Below are 22796 nucleotides of genomic sequence, written 5' to 3' on the forward strand. Positions count from 1 at the left end.
GTCTCTACTAAAAATACAAAAAAGTAGCGGGTGTGGTGGTGGGTGCCTATAATCCCAGCTACTCGGGAGGCTGAGGCAGGAGGATCACTTGAACCCAGGAGGCAGAGGTTGCAGTGAGCCAAGATGGCACCACTGCACTCCAGCCTGGGCAACAAAGTGAGACTCTGTCTTGAAAAAAAAAAATTGTTAAATAATTGGTCAAGGTTATGTTTCCTTGAACTCTTGTGGGGCTGTTCAAATGTAAGTACTTTTGTTTCTGTTGTTGAGATGGGAATCTTGCTTCGTTGCCCAGGCTGGTCTTAAACTCCTGGGCTCAAGCAATCCTCCTGCCTCAGCCTCCTGAATAGCTGGGATTACAGGCACGCACTACAGTGGCCTGGCTCAAATGCAGGAATTTAAAAGGTACTGAAGGTCAGGTGCAGTGGCTCACACCTGTAATCCCAGCACTTTGGGAGGCCAAAGCTGGTGGATCACTTGAGGTCAGGAGTTCAAGACCAGCCTGGCCAATATGGTGAAACCTCATCTCTACTATTCAAAACGTTAGCCAGGTATGGTGGTGAGCCCCTGTAATCCCAGCTACCTTGGAGGCTGAAGTGGGAGAATCGCTGGAATCACTGAGGCGGAGGTTGCAGTAAGCGAGATTGCACCACCACACTCCAGCCTAGGTGACAGAGCAAGACTCCGTCTCAAAAATAAATAAATAAATAAATAGGATCTGAAGAACCTCAGAGAGGCTTGGATGGAACTGAAGAGCCCCAGGTAACTGGTAAACAAGTCTATAAATCTTAACTACTTGAAAAACTGTAAAAATATTTGCCCCCTGGTTTGGAGCACAGGGTCTGGGTGCGAGTGCCAAGGGCTGGCTCCAGGCAGGTACACAGGAAGGACGTGACGTTGAGCAGGCTGGCAACTTCCCTCACCAGCTTCCCCTGTGGCTGTAAAATGCAAATGTATTTAAGGGCTTGGCTGGGTGCCTGGCACATCATAAACACTCCACAAATGATAATGATTATTATTACAAATAAGAATAACCAACCAAAGGGCATAGCAATAAAAGCACATCTGCAAAGGGTGATAAGAAACGGCCACTGAGCAGGAGCTACAGAAGGCTGACCCCAATCCCAGTCCCCACACCCACCCCACCCAGCCCTCACACACCAGGACAGACTCTGGCCAGCAAAGAGCGGTATCTAGAAAGTATCTTCTCTTTATTTAAGTTAAACAATTTTCAAGGATGGTTTCCATCTATAAAATGGACAAAGTACAAGCTCTGTACAGCAGTTCTTTTTAAAAATCAACTGGAAAAAAAAATTACCAAACTATATTTTGAATTTGCAAAACATACTCACAGATACCATCATCTGAGCTTTTATGAAGACATAAGAAAGGACCACCACAGAGAGGACAACTAACTTCGGCACGCTTTGCTCGAAGGGCTCTTAGGAAAGAATTCTGAGTTTTAAAAACAGGAGTGGGAGGGTGAGATAGTCCTGATGACTAAAAAATAACGCAACCACAGTAAGTCACTTTGGCACACTGTGTCATGTAAACATAGCTCACCGCAAAGGACCCCTCCCCAGCCCACCCCTGCTCTTGACGCCCAGACCATCCAAAGCCGCCCCCCAGCTCAGGGACAGGACGCTGCCCCCAGGGCATGGGCCGCACAAGGGTCTGGGTAGACACATCCGATGATACGAAGGCTGAGAGGGCCTAGGGGTGCGGGCGGGGTAAAGGTGTGGGGGCAAAGGATTCATCAAAAAACGTGATTTTAAAACAAGCCAGATTCATCAATTTTTTTTCCCTCCTTACAGTAGTAGCAGCTCGCAGGTGACAGGGTCTGACAAAAGAACCTGGGTGCTGGGGGCTAAGCACGCCCTGCTCTGGCCTGCATTCCACAGCCTCGCACAGGTACCTAAGGGGGTTTTCCTCAGGCTCCCCCCAAGCGCCCACCGTGAAAGACGGAAGCGTGCGGAGTTACTCCAGCGTGGGGCCACGCTGCCCACTCAGAACACATCTGGTTGCGCAGCAGGGGAGGCGGGAAGAGAAGACCTACAGAGCAGCCCTCCAGCCAGGCTTCCACCTCGGGGCCGCTGTCCTATAGTGCACACCCGTGGGGCCCCTGCCGGGGAGGAAGACACACAGTGGCCCCTTTCGTACAAGACACAGGGAGGAGCATGGCACTGGCACAACCTCCCAGGACGGCTCCTAACTCCAAGGCCGCCGCTGTCCCTCCGAGGAGCCTGCAGGTGTGCCTATCTGACGCTTTTCTCAGACTGCCAGCCATGCCAGCCTCTCTGAGACTGAGCATCTGTGTGTGTGGCGCTGGAGAAGGCGGCCGGGAGTGGAGGAGGAAGCAGGGCACCGACCACAGAGTGGCAGGGGTGACGAGGAACATTCCTGAGCACCCAGGCAGACGCCAGGCACCTCTCCCCGTTATGACTTTCAGTTCATAACCATCTGTGGTTTAACAGGACCCCAAGGCTCCTGTGTCCTGCCCTGAATCCTCAGCGTAAATGAGTAGGCATTGTTTGGTTCTGACCCTCCCTAATTCTTTCCCCAAAGCCCCCTGAAGCAGTCACCTTGGCCAGGTTGGGTGTGGGAGGGGGCTGCGGGCGGGGCAGGACTCGCTGCCTGGCTGGAGCTCCCCAGGCCAGCAGTTGTGCAGGACTGTGAGCCAGGCCTGTGCCCAGGCTGACAGGCTCACCCCTGACACTGCTGGCCATTAATTCTGAAGACCTAGCGTGCAGGCCTCAGATCACAATGAGGCCAATGCTAGCGTGTGACAGCTGCCTGGCATCATTGGTCTGCCCTGTCGCCAGGGTGCAGCGGTATCGCTGGCTCACACTGAGAGCTATGGGGTATGTCTTATATTCCTTAGAGAAAAGAAATTTAATGTAAAAAGACCCAAAGTGATATCTGTCAAAATAAGTAACCCCTCCAGGTTCACAGATACGCACAACACGCAAAGTGGATTCTGACACACAGTAGTGACTCTCAGGTTGACTGACGCCCAACAGGGATGCCGGGGCCGAGGCCGGTGGTCTGGAGGAAGCCCCCCAGCTGGCCACAGCAGTAGCACCAACTGGCTGATCGGGCTCCAGGGGACAAAGGCCACCTCCTCCCTCCGTGAGAAACTGGCCCCACCGGGCTCTGGCCCCTTCTCCCGGAAGCTGCGAACGGCTTTGTGGGGAATTTACAAGATGATGATGACCTACAGAAACCATAGGGAACTGACCGTACATTCTTTCTCTATAGAGCTTTATATTTAGTGTCCCACCATAGAAAACTTCATCCTCAATATAGCAAGTACATCAGGTGGAGGGGAGTCTGGTCCAGGAAGACACGTGGGAACGGAGGAGCAGAGAGAGGGACTATCGACGTAAACCTGCCACGTGACATGACTCGGCTTTGTGGAAACCATACGTGATTTCGATGGGATCGAAAATGGAGATTTCAAGAGTTCTCGCTCCCCTGGGGCACGCGTGCCCCCTCCTCCCGCCCTGTCCTCAGCTCGCACGTGTCCGTTCAGTTGCTTCTACCACTCCCCGGTCGGTTGTCACTGGGTGTCACTCAGTTGCAGAGCCGGCCGAAGTGAAAGCTGGAAGGAAGAGGGGCGCTCCGGCCTGGGGAAGGGGGCCCAGCTGGGCTGCACCGAGAGGAGGGGGAGGGCAGTTCTCGCTTCTTGCCGCTGCTGTGTCTGCACAGTCGTCCGTGCCTTGCCGAAGTTCGACTTTCAGACCATGATGGAATACTGAGGTATATTAGTTTCGCAGAAAGTTTAAGAAACATAATCAATAATGTGATCACCAGACTCCACCCGATGGTGCAGGAGACAGGACGGCAGGGCCTCCCGGACCCTCCTACTGCTGCAGGTTGAGCGAGAACTTCCACTGCTGCGAAAGGGCTGGCCCACACACCTCCACGCTCAGGCCCCCGCTCTTGGCCGTGCGACTGTCCAGGCACAGGTTGCTGCCCACGTGCCTCAGCTTGGAGTTGCCCTCGATCTGTTCCCATTTCTGCAAGACACAGTAGAATGCCTTAGAGTGTGAGCACAAGCAAAGGAGTACAAACAGATCCGTGTGAATTCAGGACCTTGTGGCTGCATTAGAAACTCACAGATAGACACGTTCTTCCCAGCTTCTCATCTGAATGGCTGGGGAGCTTGCAGCAGCCCCACAGGAAACCAGCCACAGGTGCTGCTGGGGACCCAAGAAGGAAACGTATTCTCTGCCTTGGATCAAAACTCAGAACCTCTCCTGCCCCAAACTTTCTGTGGGTGTCCCCTCCTCTGAGCCCCAGAGCTCTGGGCACCCACCCCTTCGTCATTAACACAGGATTTGATGTAGGGGAATTTGCATGCCTTCGTACGAAAGCTTGATCCAGTGATGGTTCACCCCAAGAAGGGATCCACACAACGCAAGGCCAGCTCCTCCCCTGGCTGTTGGAAAGCAGCCCTGCCTGGAGGCCTTGGTCTGGGCACCTCCATGCTCCCACTTAGGGCTTTCTGCTCGGGGGAGCCAGAGGAACCGTGTCAGGCCAAATGTCAGGAAGAGAGAGATGCTTGTGTGAACAGAACATAGCATTGAAAAGCCTATTTCTATGTGGTCTGTTCTCTACTGGTGTGCAAGCTCCTTGGTGGATATGAGAAACTTGTCTCTGCTACCCTTGAGCCCCCTGGTGCTCTGCATGGCAGGGACCAATGTTTGCTGAGTTCTGAACATGCTGCTTGTAAAGTACAGGGTACGATGCCTCTTTACTAACACTCAAGTCAAGCGAACAACCAAACTCAACCCACACACCTGTTACCCACCAACCAAACCAGAAATCAAAGCGCACAACCCAGCCTGAAGGAAATCTGAGGAGCCCTGTTTAGCAAGTAACATAAATACCCCTTTCAGCCTGAGTGCAGGCGGCTCACGCCAGTAATCCTAGCACTTTGGGAGGCCAAGGCAGGAAGATTGCTTGAGGCCAGGAGTTCAAGACCAGCCTGGGCAACATAGCAAGAACCCATCTTTACAAACATTTTTTAAAAAAATTAGCAGGGCATGGTGGTGCATGCCTGTTGTCCTAGCTCCTTGCAGGCTGAGGTGGGAGGATCACTTGGGCACAGGAGTTTGAGGCTGCAGTGAGCTATGGTCATACCCACCCCTGCATTCCAGTCTCAAGCAACAGAGTGAGATCCTGTCTCTTAAAAAAAAAAAAAAGAAAGAAAGAAAAATCCCCATTTAAAAATCTCTATTGTTCTTAAAAAACAAAAAGTAACATTTTTTTTCCCCAAAGCTCGTTTCAAATAATGAAGTCTGTGGTTCTAATTATTTTTTTATACTGTGTGCACTAAAGCTCCTTCACCTAAGTATTTTTTGCAAATCCTTTTGACATTGCAGAATTAAATTTTCTCACTCCTGCCTTCCTTTCCCCTTTGACTCTGCGAATATGCACATCATATGAAAACATGGACGTGCCTGGAAACCAAATATTCCAACTGGCAAAGCCAGTTCAGCTCCAAGATAAAATTTGCTAAGGAGCTTCCTCTCGAGGGGCCAATGAGTGAGGCAGGGAGGAGTCGGTGCAGGCAGAGGAGCCCAGTGCTGGGGACCTGACCTGCGCGAAACACCACAAGGATGTTGTCACTTGTACCCTGCCTTCCTTATTTCCGTCCACCTGCTCACCTGGAGTTCTTGCCAGCAGGGAAAGCCAATGCAATCAGAGGAGCCAGGGGAGGCTTTCGCTAAGTACCCATCATTGCCTCTTTCATTTCCAGCTCCCTCATTGCTGTCAATCACCCCTCATGCTGTTTTTCCCCATTGTCATGTAAAGTGTGTATGTATTGAGGCTGCCCTGTTATTCTGAGCAGCCAGGAATCTTCTCAACAAAGAATTCGGAATGAACGGAATCTGATTCTGGCCACTGGAGGGACTGCCTGTCATGTGTCAAAGCATCAGCTAAATCAAGAACCTTAGAAAAACAACAACAGAACCCCAGCTCTGTCTCGCACAGGTGGCCTTGTTGGCTCTGATGTGTCTGTCTGATGGGATTGTGGTTGGGGGTGGGCAGCGCAGATTTTCAAGGCAGTCAGACTCTACTGAAACAGCCCCCACGTCCTCTATAATAGCCTGAGTCTTGGGGTTTAAAACCTAACAGGTCCCCATTTATACATGCCATGCATCCAGAAGGTCCTAAGGCGTGTCAGTTATGGTTCCCCAAAACTGGGACTGAAGCAGAAACACCTGTCAATTCTTGAAATTAAGCAATATTGAAGTAATATTTGTTTTTAAAAAAGGTGTCAACTAAAGTCATCACTTTATCAATCCATTACATCCAAAGACATCTCTGCTCCATTACATCCCAGGGGAATGTGTTTGAGACTCACCCAGTACTTGGCTCAGCAGATGCCAGCCTTGCCCTTGAGGAGCTTCCTCTCGAGGGGCCAATGAGTGAGGCACTTTCTAGGTGGTTTGGGTCCAAGCGGTGCTAGCCTTCTCTTGTTTAACACGCACTCCCTTACACATTTTGGTATCAAGTCATCAACACAGATGGACATTTAGAGATGCGGATTGTGAGGAGAACCCTAGAGAGGGGCTCCCACTGCCAGGACAGGCTGGGACTCTGCAGAGCAGGGAAGGAAGAGCACCCAGAGCTGGCGCAGGGGTTTGGAGACAGACAGGTGAAAGAGGGCCCTCTGCAAGTGTCTCCCTGACAACTGGGGTCAGAACAGGGGACTCGGTCCTGGCCTTGGTCTTCCCAGATGACTCCAGGGTGGAGGCAATGACTTTCTGAGACTTTTCTGTTGTGAAATCAGGGTTAGACTAGAAGCTGGCTTAGGCTCTTGGCTCCAGTAGGTTCTGTGCCTCATTTTCCCTACATCCCATCTATCTCTAAGGACCAACTGTAAGAACAGGGGCAGGCACTCCAAGTATGGGCATGCTAAGAGGACCTTTTGTGCTGGCATTTCTATTCCTGACACTAACTGTTATCCCATGCCTTGAGAAAGGGTGTGCCCACAAGCTGCCACAAGGGAATATGTCAGAGAGAACCAGCTTACAAGGCAGGTAGAAAATCTATTCTGAAATGTTTAAAGAAACTGTATGTGTGTATGTGTATGTGTGTGTGTGTGTGTGTGTGTGTATGTATATATATGTGGCATGTATATATATGTAGCATGTATATATACGTATATATCTGTGGTGTCTATATATGTATACATGTGGTGTTTATATATTTATATATACATGGCATTTATATATGTATATCTATGTGGCATGTATATATGTGGCATGTATACATGTATATATCTGTGTTGTATGTATATATGTATATATATGTGGCATGTATATATATGTGGTGTGCATATATGTGTATATATATGTGGTGTTTACAGGTGTATATATGTGGCATGTATATATGTGGTGTTTGTATATATATGTGGCATATATATATGTTGCGTTTATATAAATGTGGCATGTATATATATGTATATATGTGGCGTGTATATATGTATATATATGTGGCATTATATATACGTATATATCTGTGGTGTGTGTATATGTATATATATGTGGTGTTTGTATACATGTATATACATGTGGTGTGTATATATATATATGTGGAGTTTATATGTGTATATATTGGTGTTTATATATGTATATATATGTGGCATATATATATGTATATATGTGGTGTTTATAGATGTATAAACGTGGCATGTATATACGTATACATATGTGGCGTGTACATATGTATATATATGCGGTGTTTATGTATATATGTGGCATGTATACGTATACATATGCGGTGTTTATATATGTATATGTTGCAGGTATATGTATATGTGGTGTGTAAATATGGTGTGTATATATATGTATATATATGTGGTGTGTATATATGTATACATATGGTGTGTATATATGCATATATATGTGGTGTGTATATATGCATACATATGGCGTGTATATATGTGGTGTGTATATATGTATATATGTGGTGTATATATATGTATATATGTGGCGTGTATATATGTATATATGTGTAGCATGTATATATATGTATTTATGTGGTGTGTATATGTATATATATATGCACACACATATACACACATATAGACACACACACACTTGTATTATGTATCGAGTACCATCCATGTGAACATTAATCATTTAGAATTTTTGTAAATTTAAATAGAAAAAAGTATTTGATGAATAAACAAAAGTAGATAATTTCTCTTTAAAATTTTCAGCGGCATAGGGAAGAGAATGAGAATATAATCAGAAATAAGCAACATTATGTTTGTGGCTTAAGTCTAATAGGGCAGCTAGACATTATTCATAGTGATGCAAAACAACACATAAGTACATGCAGAGATGGACGCTTTGAGAGGCAGCGCAGAGCAAGAGGGTGCAGGCCGTGGCTACCCTGGTCTGGGTTAATCACGGGCACCCATGGGTGCCTGCAAGCTATACCTGTCTGCTGTCATTTTCTCGGCAGCCCTGCAGCTTTATAAGAGAGCCCGGTGCCCGGTCCACCACAGTAAGGCACAAATCCATGTGCTTCACCGACTTCTCCTTCGTCAAGGCCCATTCCTGGAACACAAAACCACAAGTCAGAGGCATGCTATGCACAGGGCTGTGAAAGGAAAGAAGGGGCATCGATGAGGGCTCCAAAAGGAAATGGGTCACGGTGCAGAGCTTAAATTCAGAACCCCTGAGCCAACTGAGAATGAAAGAATTACTTTTTGCCTAAGGGCAAATTTATAACACTAGAGATGTGGGAGAACCTCACAATTGAGCAGTAAGTTGGCTGAGGGATGTGCAGAAGTGCTTTGAGGACCTTAGTAACTAAAATAAAACTATTAACTATTTTAGCCCCAAATACAAGTTAGACTGCCTTGTTCATTTTTCTATAATTCAATGTGAGCTGTAAAAACTGTGGCACAAGCTTGGTTATACACCAGGTAGACAGTTGGCAACTGGTCCACCCAGGCTATTTTGGAATGACTCTGCCCTCATGCAGGTATGGCCTGCAAACAGCATTGATGAATGTGAACTGTAGTAAATAACACATTGCATATGTAAGCAAAATATATCGTGTATAGACTCCTAAGTGAACGCTAATTGATCTATGGATGCTCATGAAGCCCTCTGAAAACTGGAGAAATAGATCTATGAATTTCTTTGAATACATTACAGCTGAATTTAATTGGGTGCTATGTGCCAAGCATTATTTTAAGCCCTTTATACAACAGCTCCATGAGGGCTATTATTATTCTCATTTTATAGATGAGAAAACTGAGCTAGAGAGTGTTTAAATAACATGCCCATGATGTTAACAAACAGAAACACACACATATATGTACAAACACACAGAAGTTAAAGGCTGTGACAGGGTGAGAGGACAACCATTTTGGATACTAAACAAGACATGGTCCCAGGCGGCAGAGGAGGCCAGAGCCTTTTCCGGGCAGGGCCACAGCAGGGACTGGAAGGTGAGGCTTCTGACCATCACTCTCCATTCATCCCACTCAAAGGGATGAACACCCCTAAATATCCAGAGGCAGCAAGGCCCTTTCCAGTTTAAAACCCCACAGGGACTCACTATCCACTTCCAACCCCTTCCTCTCTAAGCCCCAGCATGCTGCAGTGGCCCTTCCCTCCCTCTGTCTGTCTTTCTATCGGTCTGTCCCATGGCCACCTGCTGCACAACTGCATGACACAGGCGCTGACACAGAGCCAGGCTCCCTTTCTAGTGGGAAACATGAAAGACACACACATAAATGTATTCTGCAACTTCAGGCACTATTATGTGCTATGAAGACACTGCTCTTTCCTTTGTTCTTGGAAACAGAGGTAAGGAAAGGAACAAATAGTGTTTAAAGAAGCCTCACTGTCTAGTACCTATATCATGTTGGAACAAATAGTCCGTCACTAGAAAAACATTAAAAGGTGAAGATTCAGCCCGGTGTGGTGGCTCAGGCCTATCTATAATCCCAGCACTTTGGGGGCCAAGGCGGGAGAACTGCTTAAGGCCAGGAGTTTGAGATCAGCCTAGGCAACATAGCGAGACCTTGTTTGTACTAAAAATAAAAAATAAGTTGACCGGGTGTGGCAGTGCGTGCCTGTGGTCCCAGCTACTTGGGAGGCTGAGGTGGAAGGATCGCTTCAACCTGGGAGGCCGAGGCTGCAGTGAACTGTGATTGTGCCACTGCATTCTAGCCTGGGTGACAGACCGAGACCCTGTCTCAAAACAAAACAAAACAAAACAAAACAAAACAAAACCCTAAAGATTCCAGCATTCAGACCTTATACAACCACTGGCGGGATGCACCATCTCCAGCTCTCAGCATCAGCAGAGGGGATGCAGAGGCATGGACACCCGTCTAGGAATCAGTGAAGACACCTTCACCTGTCTGAAGACTTCCTCCTCCCCTAACAGCGAGGGAGGCTTGGGCAAGCCTGCTCACTTCCCGGGTCTTCCATTTTCTCACCTTTTAATTAGTGTTCCTCACATTCTACTATGTGAGGAATCCTAGGAAAAACGGATTCTAGGTCAAATGAATTTGGGAAACAGACTTCGTGCTGTGTTTATCTCTCGGAAATTCAGTCTATTAAAGGCTCTGAAGAGCCCTAGAGTAGAAGTACCTGCTTGGCCTGTGCACTGTAGCATTCCAAACACGGCACGGAGGCAGCCCTGACCCACCCACCCCTGCCGGCCACGTTCTCTGGGGAAGGCCACCCGACCCTGAGTCGAATCCCAACATTCTATGATGCTGTCATACAACATGGGTGAGTTCCAGCCAGCTCTTCCAAGCACCCACAGGCACTCCACGTCACCCATACTCTAGGACAGTGTGACATCATAAAAATAATTATTTGGTCTCTGCCCCTGCTTTCTGGCACAATCACAAGGCTCCTAAAACCCTTGTCATTTCCTGAGCCACAGGGGTTTCAGGAGCATCTTTTATTCTAGTGTTTGGTCTTTGACCCCGGTTCCCAACAGACAGCTCCTAATCCCTTGGAATTTATTGGGTGATGGGAGTGTCTTTTGTTCTAATGAAGCAACTCTAATGGGCTCCTGGATGGGGCTGGTCACCAGAAAGACCAGGTTATGCTGAGAAGCTTGAAACTGTCAGTCCCCCGCCACCCCATCCTCCGGGAAGGGGAGAGGAGCTGGAGATCATGCCCATGTGATGAGGCCTCCGTCAAAGTCCTTGCACTCTGGGATGTGGCTGCCGGACACGTGGAGGCGCTGGGAGAGCAGCACACCTGGAGAGGGCATGGAAGTTCCCACACCCCACCTCCACACCGCGTGCTATGCATCTCTCCCGTCCAGCTGCTCCTGGGTTTCAGTCTTTCCTAATAAACAGGTAAACCACGAAGTAAACCGTTTTCCTGAGTTCTATAAACTGTTCTTGCAGATGAATGAATTCAAGGCGAGGTCGCGGAAGCCCTGATTTACAGTCAGACAGCAGCTGATAACTTGGACTTGTAACTGGCATCTGGAGTAGGAGCATCTTGTGGGAGGAAGCCCGTAACCCATGGGGTCTGTGCTAACTCTGGGTAGGCAGTGTCAGAACTGAATTGACAGGCAGGACACTCAGTGTCTGCAGAGAATTGGAGAACTGGAGAATTGCTTGGTGTGGGGGGAAAAGCCCACATGGCTGGTGTCAGAGGTGAGAAGTTTTGTGAGAGTATAAAGGAGGAAAAGCAGCTTGTTTTTTTCCTATTCACTGGGTCACAGAGTATGGAAGGTGTGGAGTGTAGAGAGGAAGCCGTGTGTGTTTCCCATAGGCAGATGGCGCTCAGGATGGAGAGGGCCACAGGGGCCGGGGACACCACCAGGATGTGTGAAACTGTGGCACACAGAAACGCCCACTCACAGTGAAGAGGAGAGTCCTGAGTAAGGGGGACAACGCTGGTATGGAGAAGGGTTCCAGACTGTCCTTGGCAGCAGGTGTTGGCGGATGCTGGATGGTCTGCACCCAGTTAAAGATCATGTCTGAATGTTTTTACAACCTCCTTGCTATTGTGTGCTTAATTACCGTAAAGCAGACTTTACACAGGATTCCAGAAAAACTAATTCAGCTGGGCAAACAACAGAGCTAGTTGCCGTTTTGTTCTTCTGTTGCATTTCAATTATCTGAATTTGTAAAATAAAGTTGATAAATATTTAAGAAATGCTTTTTTGAGCTGCCATTCTTAAAAGGCAAGGCCATTAATTTTCTCATTTCCTGTGTGTCTGCCAAGGCTCAGCTGGAAACCAGATAACAAACCTCACTCTTCCAAAGCACCAGGCCCTATTTTCAGTTGGGAAATATTACTTACCCTCTCGTTTCTCATCCGTGTCACACGCTATGCAAAAAAGCATCACTCTCTGTCGGTTCAGAGAGGACTCACGCACAGTGGGTTTGTGAGCTGGAACATCTGAGCCGTACTGTCTAATGTGCTAGCTACAGGGCACATGGGGCCATTTACACTTAAATTCACCAGAATGAAATGAAATTAAACTTGTAATTCACACTAGTCATATTTCATGTGCCCAGTTGCCACAATGTGGCTGATATAGTGAATGGCAGATCTAGAGCATCCCCATCATAGCACATGGTTCTACTGGAAAGTACTGATTAGATAGCAGCCCACTGGCCCCAGACTGGCCCAGGCAGTAAGGTGCTCCCAAGCTGAGGGTGTAACATGCATCATGTCATCCTGCTGTCTCACATCACATTGTATCTGCTGATGTGTTCATCTTTCCACTAGAAAACCCTTGCTCCTCAACTCCTATTTTTTAAAAATTTTTATTTTTATTTTTGAGACAGAATCTCACACTGTCATCCGGGCTGGAGTGTAGTGGTGCGATCTCGGCTCACTGCAGTCTCCACCTCCCGGGTTCAAGCAATTCTTCTGCCTCAGCTCCCCGAGTAGCTGGGATTACAGGTGCCCACTACTATGCCCAGCTAATCTTTTGTATTTTTAGTAGAGACGGGGTTTCACCATGTTGGCCAGGCTGGTCTCGAACTCCAGACCTCGTGATTCACCCACCTCGGCCTCCCAAAGTGCTGGGATTACAGGCGTGAGCCACCGTGCCCAGTCCTAATTTATTTTATATTATTTTAGAAACACGGTCTCACTCTGTTGTCGCTCTGTATACTCTGGGGTGGAGCGTAGTGGTGCAATCACAGCTCACTACAGCCTCGACCTCTTGGGCTTTAGCAATCCTCCTGTCTCAGCCTCCTGAGTAGCTTGGACTACAGGCACAGGCCATCACACCTGGTTTATTTTTATTTTTTGTAAAGATGGAGCTTCCCTATGTTGTCCAGCCTGGTCTTGAACTCCTGGCCTCAAGCAATCCTCCTGCCTTGGCCTCCTAAAGTGCTGAAATTACAGGTGTGTACCACTGCACCAGGCCAAATCCTCATTTAGAATCACTTGGTAGCTCTTAAAGATCTGGTGGTGCCCTCTGACCCCAGACAAATGAGATCAGGCTTTCTGGGCATAGCGCCTGGCATTTGTAAAAGTTCTCTGGGCAGGCTGGTTGTGGTGGCTCACACCTGTAACCCCAGCACTTTGGGAGGCCGAGGCATGTGGATCACTTGAGATCAGGAGTTTAAGACCAGCCTGGCCAACATAGTGGAATCCCGTCTCTACTAAACATACAAAAATTAGCCGGGTGTGGTAGCACGTGCCTGTAATCCCTGCTACTTAAGAGGCTGAGGCAGGAGAATGGCTTGAACCTGGGAGGCAGAGGTGGCAGTGAGCCGAGATTGCACCACTGCACTCCAGCCTGGGCAACACAGCCAAACTCCGTCTCAAAAAAAAAAAAAAAAAAAATTCTCTGAGCAATCCCAGGATGTGGCCATTGGAGGGGGACAGAGAGTGAGCAGGGAGTCAGCACTTACTGCTGGAAAGGAAGGAAAAGCCCGCATGTGAGAACAGTAATGGCTGCACAACAGCAAGAAGGAAAAGCAAAAGCAGAGTGGGAGACGCGCCCTGCAGACCCGATCTTGTTCATTTGTTGGCACAGCCCTTCACTGACCCCTGAAGTTGGTGCAGAGGCGAGGAACGGGCGCTCTGTGTCAAAGGTCTGTGCTGTGGCTGCCCTCAGCACTGTGCCCTCTGCTCAGTGCCCCCACTGTGCAGAGAGGATGCCTGGAGACTGTCTACTGGGCAGGACCAGGGGGCGAGGGCCACAGCCCTGAAGACGGGACACAGGCTGTCCTCCTGAGGGCAGGTGAGGAGGGTCACAGGCAACAGCTGCACAGACAAAGTCTTTGGTTCCCATAGACCTGCCACCTCCACAGGGCCTGGACTCTGTGTCGTGTTACTAGCTGTGCGGTAATTAAGGTGCAATGCTGGTGGGGGGCGAGCCAGTCACAGAGCCTGACGCACGGGTGATGAAGCTGGGGCCGGAGACTCTGATGACGAACTCTCTCAGCCGGGGTCTGGGCACACGCTTCTGTTTGACGTGCTGTAGCGTAAGGTGTGTTGCTTTCCAGCAGAGGCGCTGACACAGAAAGGAGTGACCTCTCCAACCTTCCGTGATTCATCAGGACACTGCAGAGTGACAGTGGGAACTCCAGAGATTAAACATGGAGGTGAGGCTGGCCAGGGATCACAAGAGGCCCAACACCCAGACAGTACAGAACCTGGGTGGGCACCTCATCCGTTTTGTCATCCACAGACCAGAGGTAAGCTTCACCCAGCCCCACACGAATTATCCACATGTCTGCATTTGGTGAAATCTGCATTAATGCTGTGTGATCGACCAAGCCTTGCAGCACCGTCTGTCCGGTTTAGATGAAACCCAGCTTGCTGAGAATGAGAACCATCATTTCCCCCTTCCTCATGGAGCTCCGCTTTTCTGAGGGCATTTCGGTGGATTTTCACTATGGTTCTAGATGGAAACACATAAAACATCTTTCCCCAAGCTCACTGCTTTCCAGATCTCAAGAATGAAGCCCAAACCGTGGAAATAAACACGCTGTGATCAGTGTAGAAGGAACACAGCCTGCGAGACGCCTCCTCCAGTCACACCTGGACCACAACGGGACCCACAGCAGCACCGCACGGCGCCCTCCATCGCCTCTGAGTGAGTCCCCTGGGCCCCCCACTTCCCAGTAGTGACTGAGAACACAGTTAACAGCAGGGTCTTGGATGGAGGAGCTACAAGGACACAGAAGCATGGACACGGTGGGGATGGCACCTTCCCCTCCGCCTCTGCCCACCCCACCAATACCAGCTGGCTCCCCCTCCTTTCACCCACTTCGTCTTCCACTCTCTTTGTTCTTCCCTCCCTCTGTATGGGCTCCTCCCTCCAGGTGACTCCTGACATTGGTGGGGCCTGTGACGAGTACCCAGGCGAGCTGACCTGCTACAGTGTGAAATACCTACAACTGGTCCATCAGGCTATAGCCAAAGGCTGGCTTGTGTGTGCACCCACACCTGAAGCCTGCTCCCTGGGGAGTGTCCTCACAGCCCAGAGGCTACACACAGACGCTAGGGCCTGGGAGCCTGGGAATGGCACGCAGTCCTGCCACGCGGCAGAGGGAAGTCCAGCGATTAAAATGGAGGTGGGGCAGCCGGAATAACAGGAGGCGCAGCCACCTGGACAGCACAGAGGTGAGCAGGTGCCTCCCCTGTTTCATAACCCACAGTGGCTCCTCCGCTAAATTGTGAGTTCTTGAAGTCAAGGGATTGCTTTGTTTGCCTTCTAATCCCTTTCTCTAGCAAAATAGTACCGCCAAGTAGAAAACCCTCCAACAATATTTATCAAAAGGACAGAGATCAATGATATGAAGTCATGCACATGAAACAGAGCAAAACAAGCTCTGCATCTGAGTAATAGAGAAAAAGAAGAAAGAAGCAGCACATGAGTCTAGGCGCATGTGCACAAGGAAGAGAGGGGGACTGAGCCCGGGAATCAGGAGAAGAGAGCTGTTGTGTGAGAACATGATGAGCATATGTGCTATTGTGTGTGTGTGTCACACACATGCACAGGCACTGGAAGCACACTCATACCTGTCGGCAAACCTGACCCATTGGCTCTTACCCAAATGTAGCATCACATTTAGCTATTCTGAACCATCGAGACTGATGACACTGATACACAGAATCCAGGATCAACTCTACCAAAACCACACGACAAAATGAGGCTCTCTCTTATTTTCTAACTCATCAAAGCCAAGTATCTTCTATTTAAGGGCTGGGGATTTAGGGGAACCAGAGCCAGGCCCTGGCTACCTGCCCCATGCCCATGCTGGATGGTGACTGGCCCAGTCAAGCCCCAGGCAGGCAGGTTCCTCTCTCTCTTCTAATTTAGGATGTCCAGGCCATTGCAAGTAACAGCTAAAACCACATCACCAAGTGAAGAAAGGAGTCAAGGTATTTGTGGATTGCAGTCTGCCTGGACACTCACTTGGGAGGAGCACCCAGCTTTACACAAAAGCACATGCCCCCTTTCAAAAATACTCCCAGTTAAAGAAAGTTAAGAAATCAATACATTCAGGATACACACACGGAGTTAACCTGCCTTTTTCAAAACTGCAGGCTCTCCCGGTGCCAGGCAAGTTTCCAGGAAGGGGGTAAGAGCACACAGGATTACCCTTTCGTGCATGAAGCTCACATTTCACCCAATTCCTATTATTATCTCACGGGAAAACTGTTTTTAGAATCCGAAGTCTCAGCTGGGCCCATCAAGTCTTCATTTTGTCTCTCCTTTGCAATGACGGGAGAAGAGAAGGTAGTGGGTTTTTTTGTTTGTTTGTTTGTTTTTTGAGACAGAGCTTTGCTCTTGTAGCCTGGGCTGGAATGCAATGGTGTGATCTCAGCTCACAGCAACCTCCGCCTCCCGGGTTCAGGCAGTTCTCCTGCCTCAGCCTCTCGAGTAGCTGGGATTACAGGTGCCCGCCACCACGCTTGGCTAATTTTTTTGTATTTTTAGCAGAGATGGGTTTCACCATGTCGGCCAGGCTGGTCTTGAACTCCTGACCTTAGGTGATCCACCCACCACAGCCTCCCAAAGTGTTGGGATTACAGGCGTGAGCCACGGCGCCTGGTGGTTGTGCATTTTTATGCCTCTAGGAAAAGGTGTGTATGTGTGCAATGGAAGCAATTAATACTGAGTATCTTCTATCTTAAGCTATTATCTAACAGGCAGGGGCTATAACTAGCAGCCGCCTTAGTGCCCAGAGTTAACAATCTGTTGTATAGGGACACCAGGCAGGAGGTGTAGACATCATCTTCTGGGGCCAGACGCAGAGGCAGAATGGGTGCTTTGGGGTTGAGTGCACATGGCCGAGAGGACAGAGCTGGCAGGAAGACCAGGGCCCTGCAACCAGCAACGGTGACCAGTGCACCCTTGCCGCTGCAGCAGAGCCTGGTCCGAAGCTGATGACAGAGCTGATGCACCAAAGTGTGTGACATCCTATTTGGCCCTGGCGCTGGCTGCCAAAGAGGCTGTGGCCAGCAGGAGCCAGGTGCTTCCTCACAGACATCACTCATCCCAGGAGAAAGGTGGCAGCTGGGACTTCTAACCTCAGGATCCCCCAACTCCTGCTCTCTCTGGGCCTGCAGGTGACCTGGCTTCCCCATGCACATACCTGGTTTCCCCCAGCATTGTGACATTCATAAACTCCAACCACACCATCAGCAAAGTGTCCCAAAGTGTCGAGGCAGTTAGTTCCCTGCTGCAAAGCCCCAAAAGCTATATCCTGATGGTCTGGAACCCTGAAAAACAACATGAGAATCACCTGCTTAATTGCACATGACCACCAGCTCCCATCCACCAGCCCCTTTGCTCAGCGGCTTCATGACAGGTGACAGGAACGAGAGAAAGACCCAGTGACTAGGCATCGTGCCTCTTCCGACCACAGGTAGTGTGTGTCAGGGACATGGCATTTCTCCCAGGCTCTGGACTTCCAACACTTTAAGACTGTATGTTGGAGGAGTATTCTTTATATTCTATATCAGGTCGTTTTTTTTTTTGGAAAGGAAGGAAGAGCTCCTGATACTCTTCAATGTTAGTCTTATTGGAAGTCATTTAGAAAATCAATGTGGTCAGATCCTGTTGCCTTGAACTTTCCAATACACTTTGGATCTGACCTTTATCCAGTAAAGACGGGAAAGGTGAGTAGACTTGTCAGGTGGCCTAATGCGAACAAAGCCAGACGGGAAAGGTGAGTAGACTTGTCAGGTGGCCTAATGCGAACAAAGCCAAAGCCACGGGGAAGAACAACGTGCTTCAGAACCAGATCCGAACCTCAGCCCACCTCTGCCAGGTGCTGGCTTTCAGGCAAGACTCACTTTCTCTGAAGCTCGATTTGTCCTTTGGTAGGCTACAGGCTACCCAGATCTGCTGCAAGTGTTACATAAAACATTTCATGTAAAGCACGCAGCCCGGTGCCTGGCTTGTAGGAAGCACTCAGTAAACGGCAGTGATATTGCAGACACAAAACACGAGGCCGATGTCTCCCTCACCCCCTACAGGCAGGGGAAGCAGATTTGCCAGCCGGGATGGTGCTCAGTGCCTCAGATGTGGTCTTCAGTGGGTGCAGGGCCCAGTGTCACTACAAACCATAGGTGACCTCTGTGAGAAACGGCAGTCAACTGTGACTGAAAAAGCAAAGTGAGTGGCATGGTTGGGTTAAAATCCACTGAACTGAAGCCCCTCTTTGGCTGATGGAGAGTTGATGAGCAGCCGCCTTAGTGCCCACAGTTAACAATCTGTTGTATAGGGACACCAAGGCAGGAGGTGTAGACATCATATTCTGGGGCCAGATGCAGAGGCAGAATGGGTGCTTTGGGGTTGAGTGCACATGGCCAAGCAGACAGAGCTGGCAGGAAGAAGACCAGGGCCCTGCAACCAGCAACTGTGACCAGTGCACCCTTGCCACTGCTGGTGACCATCTGGTGCTCTTAATCCCCAGCAAAAGCTGTCCTGCATGGCAGGGATCCAAGGGAGAAGGACGCTGTGTTCTCTCCTGTTCTCCTCCTAGGGGGCATGGGCCACCTGGCGCCTGGCATGTTACTTGAAAAGCAGAGGAAATGGTTCCAAAGAGCCAAGTGAGCGAACAGGAGCAACAGAGAGAGGCCGCATTACCTAACTGTCCAACAAATCTCCGTGACAAGGGCTCTGAAGGAGCTGTTAGCGGAAAGATAATGGTGGCAAGTCTTGCGTTCGCAGGCACTGTGCTGGAGATATGTGAGCCGCTGTAAAATGCTCTGGGAATATTTAGAATAAGGAATGTGCCGCATTAAGGCACGACCTGCCTGACAGTCCCTTTAAGAAGATGAAGTGCAGATGGCTCCTCCACCCCAGCGGATCTATAGGTCTTCTCATGAGGTTATCAGCAGGTCCCTCCAGATGGGGAGCTCGTATTCACTTAAAACAAGAGGCCGGGTGTGGAAATAATGCTCAGAAAGGTGTTTCTGCCATGAATCCTCCGGAGGGACGTGGGACAGCAGCATTATTACTCCTGTTTCACATGTGATTAAGCCAGCTGGGAGGAGGGAGGCACGTGGTCAGGTCCCCGTGCTCCGAGCCTCGTGGGAGCCATTATCTGCTGGCCCACAGGAGCAGCAAGGGTGAGCGCAGCAGATCAGAGGCGTGCGAAGGCGCCTGGCAGGGGGGAGCGAGGGCTGGCCACAGACAGTGCATGCTTGCGGAGGCTGGGGACTGCTCCCGGTCACTCGAAGAGCCTGTCAGACACCAGTCCTCCAGGTCACCCAGCCCATCACCTTGCCAATGGAGAACAAGCCAAAAGGTGAGGCCCGGGGACTGCCTCTGGGACTCTGAAGCATGGGAGGGCAGCTCTGCAGGAGAGAGAGAGCAGCAGGCCAACTTGGGAGCAGATTCTCAGGTCCACACCATGGAGTGAGACCACAGGCTCTCACTGGGGCCCAGGTGCCCAGTCTCATGCCTGCAGCCCCACCTCCATTTCCCCTCTGCTGCTTCTCTGACCTTACTGGCTTCTAAGCCCTTAAAAAGTGCAACCCCAGATGCCTGGGGACTTACCTTAACTCTGGATAGACATTTTCAAGGTACCATTTGAAAGGCTTGCAGCTGAGTTTCTTCCTAAGCTCCAATCTGCTCTGAATACTGCAGAAGAGGGAAATAAGATTCCTTTATAAATTTTAAGAATAGATGGGCTTTCTACATCAAACTTGAAAATCTGCTGAGGAGAACAGGGTTGGGGCACGTGGTGTGGTATGGACTGCCCACGCTCCTGTGCCCACAACCCCTTCCAGCCTTGGCACCTGGGTAGCTGAACTCAACGCTGGTGGCAGCCCCTTACCTCCCACCCCCACACCCCAAGAATCCCCAGTAATTGTGAGAAGGCAGAACTGTCACTTACTTTCCATAAGGAACGTTTCTAGCGGAAGGCACTGCTGCATAATAGAAATTTTTGTATTCATCCATCCAGACCTCTGCTGCCCGACGGGTGTTTCTAGAAAGAAAATAAATCTTGAGGTGTGATTTGCTTTCTCTCTGTCTGCATCACTCCATTTGCACCTGTCTGCTGGAGTGTGACTGAGGCGGCTCCCTCTGGATGTGCAGCAGCTCCAGCTGGGATCACGGCACACAGCAGAGGGCGGGCTGTCCCCACCAGCACCTCAAGCAGGATCTGTGGGGACCCAGCCTCAGCGGGTGCCTACTGAACCATCGGAATGGCTTTCTTGTCACACAGATGGTCAAAGGGCAAAAGGCAAAGTTGAAATTACAGCACAAGCCGGTATTTTAAAGGAGGGACTGGGGTCTGTATCATAAAGAAGGACAAAAGAAAGTTACTCTTTAAAAACTCTTGCATCACGCGTCCACAGAGGGCTGGGGCCGCAGAGCACAGCAAGGAGATTCCAGGCCCCCATGGCCTTCTCCGTCACGGCTACGACGCTACCAGACAGCTCTGCGGAAAAGTTCAGACTACATAAGATAAGAGTTCCTGGGAAAATCACTTTCTTTTCTGCAGGGCTGAGCTGAAAGACTGCCACGTTTGCACTAGCTTTTTTTTTTTTTTTGATGGAGTCTCGCTCTGCCGCCAGGCTGGAGTGCAGTGGCCAGATCTCGGCTCACTGAAACCTCCGCCTCCCAGGTTCAAGCGATTCTCCTGCCTCAGCTTCCTGAGTAGCTGGGACTACAGGCACGTACCACCACAACCAGCTAAACTGTGTATTTTTAGTAGAGACGGGGTTTCACCATGTTGGCCAGGATGGTCTCGATCTCTTGACCTTGTGATCCACCCGCCTCAGCTTCCCAAAGTGCTGGGATTACAGGCGTGAGCCACCGCGCCCAGCCGGCTTTTCTAGAAGGAAAGAAAACCATGTGCTTAAATCTCATAGAGAGAACCATGATTTGCCATAAATAAAGGCCCTGGGACAAGCTACTCTTGAATGTCTGACGTGCATTAAAGGCTATTACCTGCATAGGTATCAGCAGCGTATCCTGCCAAGAATTATCTTAAAGCATCCATGAAGTAGCAAGCACACAGCTAACCCCTTTGCTCCCATATTCTGGTCTCGGCTACAAGGTGGACTCTCACTTCAGGCTATAGCTAGCCCTCCTTAAGAACCCCATAGAGAAGGCACTGTGTTCTTCCAAAATAAATACAGTAAGGAGGCAATGCTCACCTTTTAAAATAATTCCTTAAAATGGCGAACCTTTCAACTGATCTGAGATACCATTATTCAAATAATTTCTGTACGGGGCCTATATCTTTCATATAAGGTGATATATATACTTTTTCATTTTAGTAAGTAGAATATGGACTATTATCTATAATGCCATTCAAAACAGATAAGAAAATATGAATGCACCTATTCTCTGACCCAGCAGCTCTGCTTCTAGAAATTTATCTCAAGGCAGCAATCAACTAGGAATGAAATATACATGTGAAAATATGCTCACTTCTGCTTTGTTTATAATACCAAAAAAAAAAGAGAGAAACTGTATGACTAAATATGAGGAAGGAATCAAATGAAATATTCTGTGACCACTAAAAACATGAGCATCTTACATGTTGACAGAAATGATGTCCTGGACTTGTGGGAAAATAAAATAGTTTGCAGAATTGCATATAGTGGATATGTGTGTAGAGGCAGAAAGAGAGCCAGGGAGCAAACAAGAGAGAGAGACTGAAATAGATACTGACAGACGAATTCATCAAATTATGAGAGCGTTATGGCACAACTGGTTTGGTGATGAGACTGATGAATTTTTACTTTCTCTCTATTAAAAAATATACAGATACAACAATGAGTACTTAAAGTGCTGGGGGATGCTGGATCATACATATCATTTCTCAGAAGAGCCACTAAATATTGTTAGTGGGGTTTTGGGGTTTTGCTAAGTGACCTATGCCTTAACCTATGCCTAGTCAGTTTTTAACCAGTTATTAACTTAAATACTTGTAACATCTGGCACCTGAATTTCCCCAACAGGGACATGAAAGGATTTGATTCCAGAATGTCCTAGGTTCCTTTCAGCCTTAATGGTTTAAAGGTTTTATCAACTCCAGTCATACTGTTTTCAAATCACTCAAGTTCTGAAGTGATTAAGTCACTTAAAAATTCCTAAACGCAAAGCAACTCTTTTCTGTCTTCGTAATAGAAAAGGATAACCAGGCAGCCCCAAGGAATGATCTCCATGTGCTACTCAGTGCTAGCTCCTTTTATTCATTTGTTTATTGGTTCACTCAGGTATTTATTTGGTATCTACACCAAACAGTCTCAGTGCTGCAGATACAGTGGCACCGAGGGAGACTCACTTTTGTCCTGGCCCTCCTTGTTTTTGCAGGTATTTGCAAGTATTTAGGTAGC

General features: G+C 48.8%; 1 protein-coding gene across 1 annotated transcript in view; it reads right to left on the reverse strand.

The window, feature by feature from the left end:
• Positions 1-1189: 1189 nt before the first annotated feature.
• GALNT2 (polypeptide N-acetylgalactosaminyltransferase 2) overlaps positions 1190-22796 on the reverse strand; it is a 216511-nt gene continuing 194904 nt past the window's right edge. The window contains exons 12-16 of the mRNA XM_024247364.3: positions 20339-20431; positions 19999-20082; positions 17585-17711; positions 8457-8576; positions 1190-4016 (exon numbers count right to left, since the gene is read on the reverse strand). Of these exons, the coding sequence (XP_024103132.1) occupies positions 3861-4016; positions 8457-8576; positions 17585-17711; positions 19999-20082; positions 20339-20431 (580 nt within the window). The 3' untranslated portion in view covers positions 1190-3860. The remainder of the gene's footprint in view (positions 4017-8456; positions 8577-17584; positions 17712-19998; positions 20083-20338; positions 20432-22796) is intronic.

This window comes from Pongo abelii, chromosome 1 (assembly GCF_028885655.2).
Source record: "Pongo abelii isolate AG06213 chromosome 1, NHGRI_mPonAbe1-v2.0_pri, whole genome shotgun sequence".
Lineage (NCBI taxonomy): Eukaryota > Metazoa > Chordata > Mammalia > Primates > Hominidae > Pongo > Pongo abelii.